Raw genomic sequence first — 20,206 nt, 5'->3', positions numbered from 1 at the left:
CCTACAGAATCTGCCCCCACCTTCTGGCTGCCAGGCCAATAACCGGGGTTACGTACAGTCTGAACCAGTGAGGGATGTACTGGGCCTGACTGGGAAAGAAAGGGACCATACCCTATAGAAGTGCAACACTTAAGAGCATGGATTGCAAGACTGTGTTTGACGGTATTTGTTCAAGCAGGCTGAAACCATAACACTGATAAGAGAGAGTAATTAACTTGGGTCACTCTTCTTGGATATGGAATTTAACACCCTGGCAAGGACTCCAGAGGACAGTGCCAATTTGCTGCTACAGTGGTTCCTAGAAGCCAGGAGAAAGTGACGGCAAAACTAAAATTCCTGAATTGCCATGGCAAATAGCAGAGGAAAACAAAAACCAAAACCAAACCCACTGCCGTCGAGTCGATTCCGACTCATAGTGATCCTATAGGACAGAGCAGAACTGCCTCATAGCAGAGGAAGGGATTTAAAAAAATCTCAGGGAACTGGGTATGCTAGAGTAGACAGTAATTTATGTACAATAAATAGCATCCATTTAAAATTTAGAATTCAAAAGAGGTTTAACAGTTAAATACACCCATAACTGATAGACAATCAAGATACAAACTATTTCCATTACCCTTAAAGTTCCGTTGTGCTTCATCCTATCCAATTCCTACCACCACACCACTCCCAGCACCTACTGCTCTCCTTTTTTACATTTTCTAGAATTCCTATAACTGAGATAATATGATACAGTAGGAACGCTTTTCTACCTGGCTTCATTCACTCAGCATCATCATTGCTGCACGTTACAGCAGTTTGTTCCTTTTTATTGCTGAGTAGTATTCCACTATATGGGTATATCTCATTTGTTTATCTATTTGCTTACTGATGGAAAACTGGATTGTTTCCATTGTGGGGCTATTGCGAATAAAGCTGCTAGAAACATTCACGTACAAGATTTTGTGTACACATACTGTCATGGATTGAATTATGTCCCCCCAGAATATGTGTCAACTTGGTTAGGCCATCATTCCCAGTATTCTGTAGCTGTCCTCCATTTTGTGATTTTAATTTTATGTTAAAGAGGATTGGGGGGGATTATAACACCCTTACCAAGTCACATCCCTGATCCAATGTAAAGGGAGTTTCCCTGGGGTGTGCCTTATCAAGAAATAAATAGAAAAGGGAAGCAAGTAGAGAGTTGAGGACCTTATACCATCGAGGAAGAAGCACTGGGAGCAGAGCGTGTCCTTTAGACCCAGGGTTCCTGCGCAGAGAAGCTCCTAGTGCAGGGGAGTATTGACGAGAAGGACCTTCCTCCAGAGTGGAGAGAGAGAGAAAGCCTTCCCCTGGAGCTGATGCCCTGAATTTGGACTTCTAGCCTACTAGACTGTGAGAAAATAAATTTCGCTTTGTTAAAGCCATCCACTTGTGGTATTTCTGTTATAGCAGCACTAGATGACTAAGACACATGTTTTCCTTTCTAGTGAGTAACTACCTGTGAGTGGAATTGTTGAATCACATGGCAGGTATAAATATATAACTTTTTAAAAAATTGGCAAGCTGTTTTCCAAAGTAGTTGTACCATTTTACATTCCCACCAGCTCTACATACTAACCAACACTTGGTATTTTCAGTGTTTAAAATTTAGGTATTCTAATTGGGTGTCTCTCTTCATCTTACTTTGTTTCAGAAATGAAGGTCTTTTATGCTCTACTTTTGAAAACTGTAACTTGCGATCTTACTCTTCGGAACGCACTGCTCCCTCCGCACCACACCTGTAGTAAAAGCCTAGTGTTGTTAGTTGCTGTTGAGTCAACCGCAGCTCGTGCCGATGCCAGGCCTGCCCTCGGGGGTGCCGCAGCTCGTGCCGATGCCAGGCCTGCCCTCGGGGGTGCCGCAGCTCGTGCCGATGCCAGGCCTGCCCTCGGGGGTGCCGCAGCTCGTGCCGATGCCAGGCCTGCCCTCGGGGGTGCCGCAGCTCGTGCCGATGCCAGGCCTGCCCTCGGGGGTGCCGCAGCTCGTGCCGATGCCAGGCCTGCCCTCGGGGGTGCCGCAGCTCGTGCAGATGCCAGGCCTGCCCTCGGGGGTGCCCCTGAGCAGGTCCTAACTGCCAGCGTCTTGGCTGGCAGTCGAATGCTTCACTGTTTGTGCCACCCAGGGACTCCACAATAGAAGATATTAGGATGTTAACTGTGACAGCATAATGGCCTTGCCTGGCCTTGTGTAGGTATTCATCCTAAAGAATTTACTTAGTTGAAATGAGAAAAAGTCAGAGCAGACCCAGCTGACACACAAGTTATTTCAGGGATCTGATTTGTAATTTGCTGAAAAAGCACAGTGATCTAGTCTCAACCACCGTTTCCACACGTGTAATGTGTTAACACACAAGTAGGGGTTCACAGCTTTTGACATCTGGTGAAGCCTACCAACTCCCTCTTAAAATAATATCTTTAAATACAAAAGATAAAATATATAGGCTATGGTCATTAAGTCCTTATTTTATAACACATCAAATAACAAGAGCTAGCGGCAGATCCAATTATCATTATTTTCAGTAGTGATTTTTTAAAATGGTATTTCAAGATATCTGCAAGAACAGTAAGATGTGAAACTGTGAATGCTCTTGGTGACAAAGTCACTGATCTGCTAATACCGTTGGGGTTAGCTGCCTATACTCATAACTGAAGGAAATGCTAAAAAACTTAGTTACAGATAAATTGTTGCTGCTGTTGTGTGCAGCTGAGTCAATTCCGACTTGTAGCAACCCCACGTGACAGAGCAGAACTGCCCCATAGGGTTTGTTAGGCTGTGATATTTATGGGAGCAGATCGCCAGGCCTTTTCTCCCATGGAGCTGCTGGTAGGTTTGAAGCACCAACCTTTTGGTTAGCAGCCAAGTGCTCAACCATTGCACCACCAGGGCTCCTTAGGGATAAATTAGTTACAGATAAATGAAAATAAAACCTGTTGCCATTGAGTTGATTCTGATTCACAGCAACCCTATAGGACAGAGTAGAATGGCCCCATAGGGCTTCCAAGGCTGTAATCTTTATGGAAGCAGACTGCCATATTTTTCTCCCACGGAGCAACTGGTGGGTTCAAACCACCAACCTTTCAGTTAGCAGCCAAGTGCTTAACCACTATGCCACCAAGGCTCCTAAATGAAAACAGAGATGTATTTTTTTCACATCCAAGCTCAGGAACTCCTTCAGTTCCACCTTAAGGGCCCCTGAAGTGCAGGGTGTGTCAGCCTGTCTTTTCTTGGCAGCTCTGTGATGGCATGCCCATTCTCCAACCTCCTACACCGAATCCCCCTGCTTGATCTTGGCTCTCTTTAAATGGACATGGACTAGAGATTGGTGAAGAACACAGGCAGGTGCCCCGTCCTCTTACCTGTAGTGCTGTCACTTAGTCTGTCTTTGTTTTCCCGGATGGAACTGATCTCAGCCTGCTGGGACACAAACATGACTTAAAAGACCATTCCTCAAAGCAGTATGGACAGAAGAGTCAAGAAGATGTTCACCCTTGGGTGTACACAGAACAGAATTGGCATTACCCTATCACAAAAACAGCTAGAAAATCTTAAGTATATGATATTTTAAAATACAAGTGAATAAAAGTGACAGCTATCTACTAAAGTATAATTTCTAAAACAGGATAGCCTCCAAAGGGTATATATACAGTCTCCAAGTATTTCAGAAATTTCATTTAGTAAGTTCGATAGTGGTATCTGTTAAGATTACAGTAATTTTACTAATCACAAATTTATCGGGCTACATCCTGAAACCTGAAACGGCAAATACTCCTTTCATAATGAAGTCAAATAGGAGTTATAACTATCTGGTTTATACACTGGTTAAAGTATATTACAAGTAGACCTTTTAGCTTTATCATTTTGTAAATTACCTGCTGTTCACATGTTATCATTAATCTTTTTAAGGGAAAAGGCAATAAATAAGACTCGTTGATGAAGATAATTTTATAAAGAAATAAAAGTTTTTTGGTCCTGGGTTGACAATGGATGCCCTGAAGATTTCTTTATCCCTGAGTATCTGTAAATGGACGGCAAAAATTCTTGTAACTTCAAAGCCAGTCTCTCATTTAAAAATAAAATACAGGGTAAATAAATATCTTTAAGAAAAAAAAAAGAACTACAGCAACTTGCCAGAAGTTAGCGTTTCATCTAGATGAGCCACAGCCAATGATAAGAGATACCATTTTTCAGCAAAAGAACTGTTTGTAAAGGTCCAAATACTAAAAAACAAAGTGGCTTGTTTTTTGGCAAGTCTTTATCTTTACAAAAAGCTCTCCTTTCACTTAAAAAATATTTATTTTCTAACTATATTAGGGCATGCTATCTTTGGGTACCCTTTTAAAATTTACAACTGAGGAGGTTTGATGGATACATACAAAAATTAAACCAATGTCACAATCAAGATACTGCTGTCAAGTCGATTTCAACTCACAGCGGCCCTATAGGACAGAGCAGAACTGCCCCATAAGGTTTCCAAGAAGCAGCTGATGAGTTCCAACTGCTGGCCCTTTGGTTAGCAGCTGAGCTCTTAAACACTGCGCCACCAGGGCTCCCAAAATATTTCCATCACTTCTAAAGTTTCCTTGTGCTCATCTCAGCCAATCCCTACCCATCTCGCTCCCAGGCAACCACTCTTCTCCCGTTACTATCTTCTAGAATTCCTATAAATGCAATGATATCATGGAGCGTGATCTCTTGTGTCTGGTTTCTTACACGCAGCATGATTTTCAGATCCATCTGTGATGTGACTTGTACGGCAGTCTGTTCCTTTTCGTTACTGAACAGAATTCCACTATATGGTATGTCTCATTCTGCTCATCCATTCACTTGCTGATGGACTTTTGGGTCGTTTTTACTTTTGCAGTCTTCTGAAGAAAGGAGCTCTGTGATGGCATGCCCATTCTCCAAATGCGTAGGCATACATTTTCATTTCTTTTGGGTAAACACAAGTGGAATGACTGGATCATATGGAAGGTACATACTTAACTTTTAAAGAATCTGCCGAACAGTTTTCCAAAACTTGTACCATTTTACATTCCCACTAGCAGGATGTGAGAGTTCTATAGCCCCCATATCCTCACCATCATTTGAGACTTTCAGCCTTTCAGCCTTTCTGACTTTGTTGTTCTTGGGTGCCGTTGAGTCATTTCCGACCCATAATGATCCCATATCGCAGAGCAGGACTGCCCTATAGGGTTTTCATTACTATAATCTTTACAAAAGGAGATTGCCAGGTTTTCCTCCTGCAGAGCTGCTGGGTAGGTTTGAACTGCCAACCTTTAGGGTAACAGCTGAGGGCTTAACCGTTGTGCCACCAGGGTCCCTCCCTTTCTAACTTTAGTCATTCTAAATAGGTGTGACGTTTTATCTTATTTTGCTATACAAAAGAAGGTCTATACTTCTTAAAATCATAATTTGTGATATTATTCTTTGGAACAAATTACTTCATTTGTGTCACAACCATATTAGAAGATATTAGGATATTAATAGTAACAGCCTAACTGCTTTGCCGTGTGTACATATTGATCTTAAAAAATTTAGTAGTAAAGTCTAGTTGAAGTGAGGGAAATGATGACAGAATATCGTTCTGATCGAGGTGCATGCAAGTTAAAAGAAACTTATCTTTAGTAATTCTTAGATGGAGAAAAGTAACTGTACATTCGGAATGCATCATTTTAACAATTATAAATTTTACTTTCTTTCCAAGTATACTTTACTAGTGATTGTTCGGTAAGCAAATGTTGAATTGAAATTATCTTCCCACTTACCAACTACCTGCAGAAACCTAATGAACCCTCAAAGGTAGAATAAAGACATAATGGATTTTCTAAAATTCTACAATACATATATATTACTTATAAGTCAGGAGACAACTTTAATTAAAAATATACAATTACTTCTCAGTATGATGAGCAGAGTAAAAACAAAAAGCCACTTTTCTTTTGATTGGCATTATGTCAACTCAACATAGGGTAAAACCCAGTATGAGGCAAGTTCTTATTTTTGTCTTTTTTTCAATGAAGAAAATTATTTATTAATTAACAAATAAAATTTGCTCATCCTACTCTTTTTTTTTTTATGGGATGCATGCCAGGAGAAATAATCAAAGGCTCTTTTTTTTTGGTAACAAAGTTGTGAAGCAACGACCCAGGAGCACATTCTGTTTTGCTCGGTGTTATATAACTTTTAAAAGCTAGTCTACCATGTATCTTAAAATTCAGTAACAAAACTGAACACGGAAAAGATATACCTTGAAGGGCGGTTCCATAAAAAATACTGGTTCCCTTCCAGAAAGTGGTGTTGAAGTTATTGATCGTGGGGAAGACACATCACTCAACTAGAAAAACAAAATGAAAAGCACCAATAAAGAATGGTTCTGCAAAGCCTTTTCTTCTCTAGTGCCAAAGAATCAACCTATTTAACCAATGTAAATAGATCTAACAGTAATTACCTTTAAACCAAAACCAAACCCATTGCCGTGAGTCAAATTCCGACTCATAGCGACCCCATAGGACAGAACAGAACTGCCCCGCTGTAAACGTTCAGGCTTTCCAAGGCTGCAATCTTTACGGAAACAGACTGCCACATCTTTCTCCTGCAGAGCAGCTGGTGGATTTGAACTGCCGACCTTTGGGTTAGCAGCCAAGCTCTTAACCACTGTGCCACCAGGGCTCCTTCTTTAGCTTCAATTAATTCAAGCATAAGATCTTTTTAATGTAATTCAGCTACCTGAAACACTTTTTGAAAGCTGTAAGAGTATAAGTAACTCTGCTTCAATATTAACTAGAAATCAATTTTTAAACTCTATAAAACTTCTATTACAGATTCAGAATATTATTAATGAATATGTTGAAATGCATTTAAAATTACTGATCACTACCATTTGAATAATGATTATTCTCCCTGGGGCATATGTTTTTTTAACTAGCCCCAGCCTGTTTTTATATGCCACTTTGTAGATTTCTGAGCTTTTTCCTCTATGCAGTAGTCACTGAGTGCAGAAATGAAAACTATTTTGAATTGCAACCTATCTTAAATGTAATTATAAAGGCAAATACATCTTAGCAATGGTTTCAGAAAGCAAATAAAATTCATTTTCAACTAATTGCCTTACTTGCTACCTATTCCTGCCCCCACTCCTCACTAGAGCTATTATCATAAAGAACTAAAAATAAAATGAGCTCATTACCTTAAGGAAAAAAAAAAAATGTGTCACAAGTTTTTGAGACGTTTCCTTGAGGCTTTTTAATAAGCTACCATGCAATGCTTTAGTTTTGAAAGATAAGTGTCAACATAATTTCCATAGCAATAATCAATTTGTAATGGAAAACCACTAACAAATTTTTTAAATAGATGTTTAAGGGAAATTTTAAAATACTCCTTTTTGACCTAAACACAAAAAGACGAAATTATGGCTTTGTTGTTACATGTCTGATGATTGCTGGTTTGTTTTTTTACCTGGGTAGGACTGATTGGAGGTGGTGGAGCTTTGCGTTTTTTTGGAGTTCCACTTCTTTCTGAGCTTATTTTAGAGACTTGATCATGCTGAAAGTTATCACAGTCCAAAGAATGGAGGTGGGTTAGTCAGGTTAGTAAAGTCTGAGCAAGTGGCTTCATCAAACAAATGAGAAACACCTCAATGGCTCATGCATTTCTTACTTTATCAAGGTCTGAAATTTGCTACCAACATAAAAATAAGTAATATGCATGCTCCAAGTTTTCTTCCAACAGCCCGTGCTTTCACAGCAGGAAAATAACCACACAAGACAAACTGGTGGCGGAGAACCAGGAATGCAGAGGATGAGGAGTCATCTCCCCCAATTTAGAACCCAGAAGACATTCACAGTCCAGCTCTTCACCTTAACGCAAAGGGATGGGATTTCCTCCACATCTCCTTTACTTTAAGAATGTAACTATGGGCCGGGGAAAGACCTCGTCTCTGAAGGTTATAGATAAATATGTAACATAGTTAGCGTTTAATGAATTCAGTATTGAGTATTTACTGTTTATGGTTTCTTCAAGGATCTTAATGTGTAAATAAATACAGCAGCCAAGCATATGTTTCATCATTAATAAAGTAAATAGATATTGACAAAGTATTATTTAGGAAAAACTCCAAATAACAGGGCAAACTTGTCAAACAATTTCTACTTTGCAAAATAGTAGATGAGATTTTAGAAAAGCCTCAATTAAAATAACATTAAAAAAAAAAACTCTTATTTTCATTAAATACCTAACATTTTCATGGCTGTAGATCTGTATTCTGTGTGATATTTCAAGTACTTAAAATATTGTTATTCAGTCTCAGAGCTGAAGCCACATTAATCATTTTCACACCAGTAGGAAGAATTAGTACATTTTGGAAAAAGATATATAAGTAGCAAATTTAAAGGTACGTGCTTTTGAAATTGGGTGAATCATTAAGGAAATATTTACTACCTTATTGCAATGGATCTATCTCTTCTTCCAAAGATATTTTAGCCCTGAAGTATTTTCAATATAATCTGTATCACTTTTCTAGTGGACCACATCGTGGTTTGATCTGAACATTTTCAAATTCCTACAACCAAAGAAGAAGAAAAAACTATCCCCTCAACCAAAGATAAATACCTGCTTTGGTTTTGTTGTTGTCTTTAGATCTGTAGAGGAAAAGTAAAAAATATAACTGTAAGAACCTTAAAGACTCACGTCTACTTTGGGTAGGGATACACACACACTATTTAACACTTCATTTTTCTTTAAGATCTTTGAAAAGAATAATAAAATATATCCTATTGCACACATTCCTTTTTCCTTCAGGGAAAGGCAAGTGGATAGATTTAAAACAACACTGGCTATTTTCTTTCACATACCAGCATCCTGAGAGATTTTTGATAACAGAAGGCTTTTAATTCCTGCATTTTCTGAGAGTTTGGAATAATATAAGGCATTGTGTCCAAGAGAATCTACAAGGTTTAAGTCGGCACCCTTTTTAATTAAGGCTTCCACGATGTTAGAGCTGCCAATCTCACAGGCCAGCATGAGAGCAGTTCTAAAGGAAAAAAGGTGACACCAAATTAGTACCAACGACATTTCTCTCCTGGGAAATCATGTCACTTGTCTTGAAAACAGTGGAAAGAAGATTAAGTGCAGCTAAACCTTTATTGCACTTAATCTTCTGAGGAATCCAAAATGGAATGCCACGAAGATGAAATGGTTGTTGTGTGCTGTTGAGTTGATTCCAACTCATAGTGACATGATGTGACAGAGTAGAACTGCCCCACAGAGTTTCCAAGGCTGTAATCTTCATGGGAGCAGATCGCCAGGTCTTTCCGTCCACGCAGCTGCTGCTGGGTTCAAACCGACAACCTTTTGGTTAGCAGCAGAGCGCTTAACCATTGTGCCACCAGGCTCCTTAAGAAGAAATTAACCAGAAAAACTCACTGCCATCAAGTCAATTCCAACACATAGTGACCCCACAGGACAGAGTAGAACTGCCCCATAGGGTTTCCAAGGAGCACCTAGTGGATTTGAACTGCTGACTTTTGGTTAGTAGCCAAGCTCTTAATCACTGTGCCAATGAAATTAGGTGGTTGTTTTTTAAAACTTCAGATCAAACCAAAACATTAAACAATGCTCAGTCAAATAACATAAACAATCTTTTATGCTATTTTACATAACATGATGACATTCACTATGATTGGTATAAACCTTGTCCTTCTGTCCCCTCAAGCATTTTAAAGTGCCTTTTTTTTTTCACGTAGGGTTGCTATGAGTCAGAATCAACTGGAAGGCTATGGGTGTGGTTTTTTGGCTTGAGGCATTGCTAAAACTATTTTTATAAAGCAACAGTATGTTTACTTTTCTTTACTCTGAGCGATAATAAATTGGATGACTATTTATTTAACATAACAACTCACAGGAAATGGCCTATTGAGTTTAACATTCAACAATCACATCACAGTTAGCAAGGATGCCCACAGAAGTCTGGGAAAAAAACTTTTTTTATGTCAAAACAGATTGATTATAAAAGGCAGAAAATTAAAAAAAAAAAAGTGAAAAACCACTGTATAACAAATCATTTAAAATACAGTTGTGATTTTTTTTATAAGACTCTGAGAACAGGATACTACAGAAGTCATATGATTTCTATCTGGTTCTGTGGTACCTTCCATTTTTGTCCCTGGGATTGACATCTGCTCCGTGATCCAGGAGAAGGCGGCAGACCTCACTGTGGCCGTTTTGTACTGCGAGAAGCAGGGGTACATTCCCATCCTAGGAGACAAATTCAGATTAAGGTTTTAACACAGATACCAAAAGCCAGAGTTGCAAAAGCCCTTTTTACATTTATCCCTGCAATGTCCTGCTGGTCTTACATTTGGTCTACCATAATATTTTGTGCCTCTATAGGGCTACAATTATGTCTTGGCACAACTCCTCTTATGAAGTTGCACTGACTATTTATTAGCTTTGCCCCAGGAGCCCAAGCCTCTTGGGCCCCATGGTCCCTTGGCTTTCACTCACTCTGAGTGATAAGGTATAAGAGGGTAGAACACCAAGTGTATAAAGGCTCAAGGCAAGTATACCACAAGTACTGAGGGATGGTTCTGGAGGAATCAAGGACTCAGTCTTCCAGCTCTAAACAGCAACCAGTGAACTACATGTTCCCTGAAGGGAACGTCCTTTCATTAATTGTAAGCCAGTTGTCATAAACTCTGACTCGTGTGATCCCAGGGGTGTCAGAGTACAACTGTGCTCTATAGGGTTTTCAATGGCTGATTTCCTGGCAGTAGATTGCCAGGCCTTTCTTCCAAGGCACCTCTAAGTGTACTTGAACTGCCAATCTTTCAGTTAGCAGTGGAGCACATTAACCATTTGCACCGACCAGGGACTCAATCCTAATTTTTCCAGTTGTCATAACATATTAAACATATCACTCCTGCCATCTCTCTCTTTATCTAGTCATGTGTTACTAATAGGGCAATAGACTCTTAACTTACATTTTATAAATTGAGGCTATTGGTGTATTACCGACACATGACTAGATAAAGGGAGAGACGGAAAGAATAATCTGTTTGGGTATGTTGTGACAATTGAAAATCAGTTTGGAAAACTAGATCCCCAACTCATATATAAACTATCTCAATATTTTAAACATATAAAACAAATAGAAAAAATACATAAAAAGAATATATAGGTGACTATTTCCATAATCTTAGAGAGATTTCTTAAAATGATGCAAACCATTAAGAAAAGCTGTTATCCTACTCCTTCCTGGCATATACTCCACAAATGGAGTTGATAGTAATTTATAAGGTAAAAGCATTCCAATTAGCAAAGGGAAAAGATAAATTATGATACATCCAATTATTGAAAAATTGGAATTTTTAATAATACAAGGAAAAAAAAAAAAAAAAACATTGCCACTGAGTCAATTCTGACTCATAGTGACCCTCTAGGACAGAGCAGAATTGCCCCATAAGGCTTCCAAGGAGTGGCTGGTGGATTCCAACTGCCGACCATTAGGTTAGCAGCTGAGCTCTTAACCACTGTGCCACCAGGGCTCCTTTAATAATATAATCACTGCTTAAGGGCTAAGTGTCCCCTTAAAGTAGAAATGCAGACAAATTTCTAAGAAATTTTCCTGTGAAGTCATACTACTTCCTAGTTATAAAGTACTGAGCATCAGGGAGATTGAATTTATTTACAGATTCTATATAAACACTGGTGGCGTAGTGGTTAAGTGCTATGGCTGCTAACCAAAAAGGTCGGCAGTTTGAATCCACCAGGCGCTCCTTGCAAACTATGGGACACTTCTATTCTGTCCTATAGGGTCGCTATGAACTGGAATCAACTCGATGATGATTTTTTTTTTTTTTTAATACATCCACTTTACAGTATCTCCATCAGTTATAAGTACATACATGTTGATTCCCAAGCTAGGCATGAAATTTAACTCTGTATTTAGGTACAATTGCTGTTGTGTGCCATTGATTGCATCCTGACTCATAGTGGCCCTATGGAACAGAATACAACTGTCCTATAGAGTTTCCAAAACTGTAATATTTATGGGAGCAGTTGGCCAGGTCTTTTCTTCCGTGAAGAAAAGCCACTGGTGGGTATGAACTGCTGACCTTTCAGTTAGGAGCCGAGTGCTTAACCGCTGCACTACCAGGTATCCTTTGCATCCCTAAGTAGGTATAATACACCCATTGCTGTCGAGTCAATTCCAACTCAAAGTAACCCTACAGGACGGAGAAGAACGGAACCAAGGAGCAGCTGGTAGATTCAAACTGCCGACCTTTTGATTACCAGCCAAAGACTTAACCACTGCGCCACCAGGGCTCCCAAAATAGTCCAAACCAAAACCCAAATCCATTGCTGTCAAGTCAATTTCAACTCATAGGGGCTCTACAGGACAGAGCAGAATTGCCCCATTGGCCTTCCAAGGAGTGGCTGGTGGATTTGAACTGCCAGCCTTTTGGTTGACAGCCAAATGCTTAACCATTGCACAACCAGGGCTCCTAAAATTCGTCCAGTGAGGTTAAAAGAGTAATTTCCCAAGTTGGGTTACCCTGGTCAGGAGGTATCCAAGGTGATGCACGGGGTGCAGAAAAAAAAATGAGAACTTCTAATCAGGTTTATTAAAAAAAAAAATCAAGGAACTAATCTTTACTAATATTTAATATCTAAGGTTTTTTTTAAGGTAGGTAGAACTCTTTAGAAAAAAATATACATACATAGGAACCGCATGTTCCAACATGTCTTACTAATGGTTTAGGGATAAATGGGAGAGATTATATAAATCCATTTTGTAGAAGAGGATCTAGGTTGAAAAGCAACATATTTCTGCCAAATATTTAAGTCCCTAAGTGTTCATGAAGGAGCCCTGGTGGTGCAGATGGTTAAGCACTCAGCTGCTAAGCAAAAGGTTGGTGGTTCGAACCTACCCAGAGGATCTGGCTTAGTTATCTAGTGCTGCCATAACAGAAATAGTACAAATGGGTAGCTTTAACAAACAAATCTATTTTCTCATAGTTTAGGAGGTTAGATGTCCAAAATCAGGGTGCTGGCTCTAGGGTAAGGTTTTCTTTCTCCGTAGGCTCTGGAGGAAGATCCTTGTCTCTTTGAGCTTCTGCTCCCGGACAGTCTTCATGTGGCCTGGCACCACTCTTTCCCCATCTCTGCTTCTGGCTTACATTTAATTTCTTTTCTATCTCAAGAGATTGACTCGAGACACAGCCTGTATTAACCCTGCCTCGCCAACATAACAAAGAAAATCCATTCCCAAATGGGATTATAACCACAGTCATAGAGGTTAGGATTTACAACACATATTTTGGGGCGATATAGTTCAATCTGGAAAAGGCTCCGTGGGAGAAAGGCCTGGTGATCTGCTCCCATAAAGATTACAGCCAAGAAAGTTCTACTCTTTCACATGAGGTCATTATGAGGTGAAATCAACTCAATGCCACCTAACGACAACAACAAAGTGTTTGTGATTCTCGAAGTACCCCACAGTGCTTTGCGAACCAGCATCCACCTCCCTCTGGTACTTACCAAATCCTTGAGGTTTATGGGGCTTTTGTAATCGCAGAGAACCTGCACAGCCTGAAGGCAGCCCTGTGCCGCTGAGGGAAGGAAAGCACAAACACTACATGGATCACAACGCTACTCCAGGAGGGTAAATGCCATGTCCTACTCAGTCTGCATAGCTTCACTCTAATTGCACTGATGAGAAATGGTGTTGGGCAGGTAAAATATGAGGTATTTTAAATTACTGCTTAATTTTCGAATGATCTAAACGTAAAGCCAGTGACCGCCAGTTGCCTCTATGCAAACATTTGGTTTAACTGGTTTAGCTTTCAGTAGGAGACTTAGCTTTTCCACAACTAGTGATAAAAGGAATTTGTCAATCTAACCATTTGCACCGGGCAAATCTGCTGCAAAAGATCTTGTTAAGATGTTGCAAAGCAAAGACGTCACCTTGAAGACTAAGGTGTGCCTGACCCAAGCCACGGTGTTTTCAAATCGCCTCATATGCACACAAAAGCTGACCATGAATAAGGGAGACCGAAAAAGAACTGATGACTTTGAATTGTTGTGTTGGCAAAGAATACTGAATATACCATGGACTGCCAAAAGAATGAACAAATCTGTCTTGGAAGCACAATCAGAATGCTCCTTAGAAGCAAGGACGGCCAGACTACGTCTCACATACTTTGGACATGTTATCAGGAGGGATCAGTCCCTGGAGGAGGACATCATGTTTCGTAAAGTACAGGGTCAGCGAAAAAGAGTAAGACTCACAATGAGATGGATTGACACCGTGGCTGCAACAGTGGGCTCAAGCTTAACAACGATTGTGAGGATGGTGTAGGACCCGCCAGTGTTTCGTTGTGTTGTACATAGGGTCGCTATGAGTTGGAAGCAACTCCACAGCACCTAACAACAACGACGACCATCCCAGAGCTCAGTGTCAGTGTCTTATTTGATGCTAGGTGACAGAGAGCAAAGCAAAACGTTGAAAAATAAAACTGATGTTTATCATGATCCCCAAATCAAAAGTCTACATCACACATTACCTAGAATCCACAAATGCTGGTGATTATCTCTCAGTTTAAACAAGAACATTAAATTAGGTAAAATATAATAACCAAGATAACTTTCAATGGTTGGCGGGCAGCCAATTGATGAATTCTAGGTGTATTGCTGTGAGGAGATATGGAACCCCTTGCAGTAAACCAGTTTGGCCTTTGGTCCTGGTTCCTGAGAGCCAGGTCCCACCTGAGGCCAATGAGTAGGGGCTGACCAGCCCAAGAAGGACTACCTGGAGGCCCAACGCTGATTAAGTTTTAGAAGGCATGATATAATCTATCATGGCCACATGGTGAGGTCAATAAAAGGCCCTGGAAGACGGAGGCCCAGTAGAGCTTCCTGGGTGGAAAGAGAGTGAACATCTGCTCTGGAGACAGTAAGCACATCCCCTGGGGACACGGAAGCTCTGCGTGGAGACCCCTCCTGGACCCTGTATCCTTTTTTTCTGCTAGATTAAAGATAATCCTTTCAACTGGAGTTTGTGGGTCATTCCAATAGATCATGGGACCTAAGAAACAGAGAAGGTGCTGGTGCCTGCTGACCTAGCCCTGGATGAATCAGATGAGAAAGGGCTGCAGGAAGCAGCTGGGGTCTGGAATGACCAAGGAAGGGAAAATGAGATTTCCAAATGACGCAGCTGGCATACGGGATGGGATTTGTTTTCCACCACACGATATCGCATCAGAAGTCGGTGATCTCAGCCTTTCTGAACTGGTTTGATACCGTTGGTGATGAAGATAGGATCCTCCACTAGTGTGGGCCCTGACAGCTCAATTCCTTGGTAAAACTTCAGATTTTTGCAAACTGAGTAGAATGGGAATGTCTAAGAATGATGACAGAGAATGGTACCAGGAATACAGTAAGGTTAACAGGTTGAAATAGGAAAATAAGAAGTTGGTTTTTCTCATGACAGAAGAAGACAAATAAGGGAATGAAAGTTACCTGCATAATGTAAAGCTGTTTTCCCAGAGCCATCAATACTCTCGGCTGGACATTTAGACTGCAAGACAAAAATAAATAAATACATAGAGTAAAATAAGCTGTCCACATTTTATTCAGTTCATTTTTTTTCTGCAAGCCATGATGCTATGTATTAGGGAGACTATACAAACAATAAGCCCCAACTGGGGTGGGGCTGCAGTATAGGTGCTCACAATCTCTCACTGGGACTAAGGGAGACTCGTCTCCAAGTAATCAAGACACAGGCAAACTGTCACACCTTTGCTGCTCCAGCTGTTCCCTCCTCTATTTCATCACTCACTCCATCTCTACTGGATCATTCCCACCAGCCAACAAACATGTTCTAAGAGCTCCCATCTTGATCCCACATTCTCTCCCATTTCCTACTATAATGCTCTGTTGCCCTTCACAAAACTAACTTTCTCTTTAGCATTGTCCACACGGTCTACACGTCCCCACACCCCGCATTCACTCCTAAACCCACTGAAGTTGGTCTCTGCCCTCCAGACTCCACAGAGTTGGCCCTAGTCAAGGTCACTGACAGCCATCATGTTTCCAAGGACAATGAAATTTTTGCCCTTCTGTTACCAACCTCTCAGCTGCAATCCACACCCTTTTCTTCAAACACTCCCTTCTCTCACTCCTAGGGCTCTGGACCATCCTATCCTGGTTTTCCTCCCACTGCTCTGGCCCCTCCTCCTTCTATAAAAACAAACAAACAAAACACCAAACCAGTTGCCATTGATTTGACTCCACCTCTTGCTGACCCCACATGTGTCAGAGTGAAATCGTGCTCCACAGGGTTTTCAATGGCTGATTTTTTGGAAGTAGCTTGACAGGGCTTTCTTCCAAGACGCCTTTTAGTTAGCAGTCGAGTGCATTAGCCATCTGCATGACCCAGGGACTCCTAGCCAAATGTACCAAAACTAAAACCTTGAGAACGGGGGTTCCTTAGTGTTCAGTCTGGGGACCCTGCCTCCTCGCTCTCCAAACTCTCTTCCTCAGTTATCTCGTCTGCATCCATAGCTTGAAACACCATCTAGAAGCTGATAGCTCACAAATGTGTCTTACCAACAATAGTAAGTGTTATATAATAAGTATTAGCTATTATGTACCAGATACTGTTCAAAGAATTCTTTTAACACAGTTAACAACCCTAGTTAGGTACTCCATTTTCACAGGAAGAAACTGAGGCACAAAGAAGTTAAGTAATTTGCCCATTTCACAGTAAGTAGCAAAGCTGGGATTCGAACTGAGACAGACTGGGCTACAGTCTGTGTTCTTAACGGAGCACCTAGCTTAATAACCCACTGCTGCTTACACAGCTCCCCTCTGATGTCTCACAAGCATCTCAAACACAGCATGGCCAAAACTTGCTTTCTCCCTTCTCATGCCCAGCCTCCATCCCTGTCAACAACATCATCATCAATCTAGTCCAACAAGCCAGGAATCACTGAGTCACCTTTAATTCACTCTTCTTCACCTCCTCCCACATCTACCATGGGCCCTGTCAATTCTTTCTCCAAAAGGTACCCCCAATCTCCTCTCTTCCCCTTTTCTCTGCTACCACCACCCTAGTCTAAGCCAGCACCTTCTCACCTGTTTGGCTACCATTGCCTCCTGACGGGTCTCCTCAGTTCTACTCTTTTGCTGTTTAATCAACTCTTTATACAACAACTTGAGTGATCTTCTTTAATTGTGAATGTCACTCCCTGCTTAAAAGTCCTTCACAGGTGCCCACGGCACTTGCAGCCCTGGTGGTTCAGTGGTTAAGTGCTACTGCCACTAACCAAAAGGTCAGCAGTTAGAATCCACCAGCCGCTCCTTGGAAACCCAGTTCTACTGTCCTGTAGGATCCCTATGAGTTGGAATCAACAAAAGGGCAACAGGTTCGTTTGTTTTTTAAAAAAAAAAATCATGACTACTCGTCTCAAGTAACCTAGTCTCTGCATTCTGAGCCTTGTTCCTCCTCGCTTGCATGCCCCAACCCCACCCTCTCTGGCTTTCCTTCCTTGGCCAGTGCCTCTCCTATCCCAGACCTTTGCACTTGTTGTCCCATCTCTTAGAATGCGTTCCCCTTGGCTCTCTGCATTCTTCGCTGAAACGCCCCCTCCTCAGAGAGGCCTCCCCTGAGCATGACCCTCTCACACGGACAGAGTTGCTTGCTGTGCACATTTAAGTTTTTTTTTAACCAGATTACAAACTCCATCAGGATAGGGGCTTTTTTTTTTTTTAATTGTGGCAAAATATATACTTTTGCCATTTCAACCATTTTTTTTGTATGTAATTCAGTGACATTAATCGTGTTCAGCATGTTATACAACCATCACCACTATGTATTTCCAAACTTTTTCATTTTCCTTAATACAAACTTAGTACCCCTTAAGCTATACTTCCCTTTTCCCCCTCCTTCCCGCTCCTGGTAACCACTAATAAACTCTGGGCTCTACGCATTTGGCATAGGGGCTATGTTGTTCCTAAGTATGTGTGCGATGCTTGACACAGTACATAGCCACACCATACCCACTGCTGTTGAGTTGATTCTGACTCATAGCGACCCTAAAGGACAGAGTAGAACTGTCCCATAGGGTTTCCGAGGAGCAGCTGGTGGATTTGAACTGCTGACCCTTAGGTTAGCCGCCATAGCTCTCAACCACTGTACCACCAGGGCTCCAAATGGTTTTGGCCTCACCATTACATTAGTAGAAGCTACAGCCAGGGTTTCTTGAAAGACTGTTGCCGTCGAGTCAATTCTGACTCATAGCGACCCTACAGGACAGAGTAGAACTGCCCTATAGGGTTTCTAAGGAGTGGATGGTGGATTCAAATTGCCAACCTTTTGTTTAACAGCCGAACACTTATTGTACCAGGGAAATAACTTGCTAAGAGAAAGGGTGGGAGGAATAGTGGCTATCAGAGGAAGGAGAGAGTTCATTTGAATTTTCAGGCTCTCACAAGACTCTATTTGTGCTCACTGCCTTGAGAAGGTAGAACTTTAAAATGGTAGCCATATCTCCAGCATACAGTAAGAACAAAGCCCAGAGATCTCAGTAAATGCAGAGGGTGTGGGGTAAGGGGTTGCTGTTGTTAGTTGCCAGTGAGTTGATTCTGACTCATGGCAATCCCGTGTGTTACAGAGTAGAACTGCTCCATAGGGTTTTCAAAGCTGTGACCTTTCAGAACCAGATCGCCAGGTCTGTCTTCTGAGGTACCTGTCAGTAGGTTCAGACAGCTAACCTTTTGGTTCACAGTTGAGAAACAGAGTTTTAATTCTCCTGGAATTCAGATTTCTGGGTTCCATGAAGGTGGAGGTGATCCACCCGGGCCATTGCCCTGAAGTTATTTTTTGAACCTTGAGCCTTGAGCAGACAGGTCTCCTAAAAACCACCTTTAAGTCAAACAATAGCTTTACTAATTATAAAGACTGTTTTTCCTTGGGTATTATGCTCTTCTGAAGAATTCAGTTAGTTTTGGGAAACAGAAACTCCAGGGTTGGACTCGAAGCTGTGTTTCAGGGTACACTGTCATTATGAAAATTCTCTTCTACCCTGTTTCCACGGCAACATCATAAGAAGGCATTCAAGAGTTTCTGGAGGTTCTTTCATCATTTGAACACTTTGACTCTTGAAGTGTTGCCCAATTTCCAAATTGTATATTAAATAAATTTCAAATCAATTTACATTATTTGCTTATATGATTTTGTTTTAACACAGCTGAGTGCTTAGCCATTTGTGCCACCCAGGGACTTTGGGGTGAAGAGTAGCAGGAGATAATGGGGGCTCATATCGCAGAGGGCCTGGGCTGCCAGGGCGAGACAGGGAGAGCTGACCGGAGAGCCTTAAGACCTGGGAAAAGCAGCCTCCTGGGAGGACATCGAAGGCTGAGGTTTTAACAGCTATCCAGAGAGAAGATCAGCGTTCAGACCATTTGGATATTATGGGAGGCAAGAACAGGCAACCTTAGAGTGAAATGTCTGCCCTTCAGTGGTGAGGAGAACGGAGATCAAGTTCCGACTTACCATGCTTTGGCCTAATTTTAGAACAGTACAAGGAACTGTTTCAGGGCTTCAAAGATTCCAGAGAAAAACCAATCCATTTGCATAACCAGATATAAAATTACAGTAGAGGCTAGAATATCTGGTCCTGGCCCATGAGGATTTCCAGCTTGTCAGGTTAAGTCTTCCTTCAAATCAGAGCCAGATGCAAAGTCTGAAGAGCCAAGCTGGGATGGGTTTGGAGATTTAAAACACAAATAAATAAAGTAATTGAGGGCAAACAGAGGGTGTGGAGGCGGGGCACTTGGGCAAGTCAACATTATCATTTATCCAAGTGCCTGGTCCCAGAGGAGGCAGATAAAGAAAGTTCTATTTTCACTGTCTTCAGAAGGAAGTCACATAAGGCAACATCACAGGAGTGCCTCTATCAGTCTTGAATTTAGCTTCAAAGAACTGTTAAGGTTAAGCATTCCTGGCACCAGTAGTAGCTTGCATCATGCAATGCAACACAAGAAGCTGTGTGATCAGCAGAGCATGACAAGTTGAAGAATGTGACCACATTTCTACATTAGAACTGCAAAGCCAAATGAGTGCAAGATGCTGGGTCCCAAACTGAGCTCACGAAGGCTGAGATAACAGGTAAACAGAACAGACCGT

At 41.2% G+C, this 20,206-nt stretch overlaps 1 protein-coding gene across 4 annotated transcripts in view; it reads right to left on the bottom strand.

Annotated features, from left to right (window-relative positions):
* RAI14 (retinoic acid induced 14) overlaps nucleotides 1–20,206 on the bottom strand; it is a 201,860-nt gene that overhangs the window by 15,280 nt on the left and 166,374 nt on the right. The window contains exons 6-13 of one of the 4 annotated variants that reach the window (XM_049861884.1): nucleotides 15,538–15,595; nucleotides 13,558–13,628; nucleotides 10,166–10,272; nucleotides 8,871–9,049; nucleotides 8,629–8,657; nucleotides 7,477–7,563; nucleotides 6,269–6,355; nucleotides 3,378–3,435 (exon numbers count right to left, since the gene is read on the bottom strand). In XM_049861884.1, coding sequence (XP_049717841.1) covers nucleotides 3,378–3,435; nucleotides 6,269–6,355; nucleotides 7,477–7,563; nucleotides 8,629–8,657; nucleotides 8,871–9,049; nucleotides 10,166–10,272; nucleotides 13,558–13,628; nucleotides 15,538–15,595 — 676 coding nt within the window. The remainder of the gene's footprint in view (nucleotides 1–3,377; nucleotides 3,436–6,268; nucleotides 6,356–7,476; nucleotides 7,564–8,628; nucleotides 8,658–8,870; nucleotides 9,050–10,165; nucleotides 10,273–13,557; nucleotides 13,629–15,537; nucleotides 15,596–20,206) is intronic. The other 3 variants (XM_049861892.1, XM_049861902.1, XM_049861912.1) reach the window with 3 other exon arrangements.

The sequence above is a fragment of the Elephas maximus genome, chromosome 2 (genome assembly GCF_024166365.1).
Source record: "Elephas maximus indicus isolate mEleMax1 chromosome 2, mEleMax1 primary haplotype, whole genome shotgun sequence".
In the NCBI taxonomy this organism is placed as follows: Eukaryota; Metazoa; Chordata; class Mammalia; order Proboscidea; family Elephantidae; genus Elephas; species Elephas maximus.
This window is presented reverse-complemented; position numbering and strand designations above follow the sequence as displayed.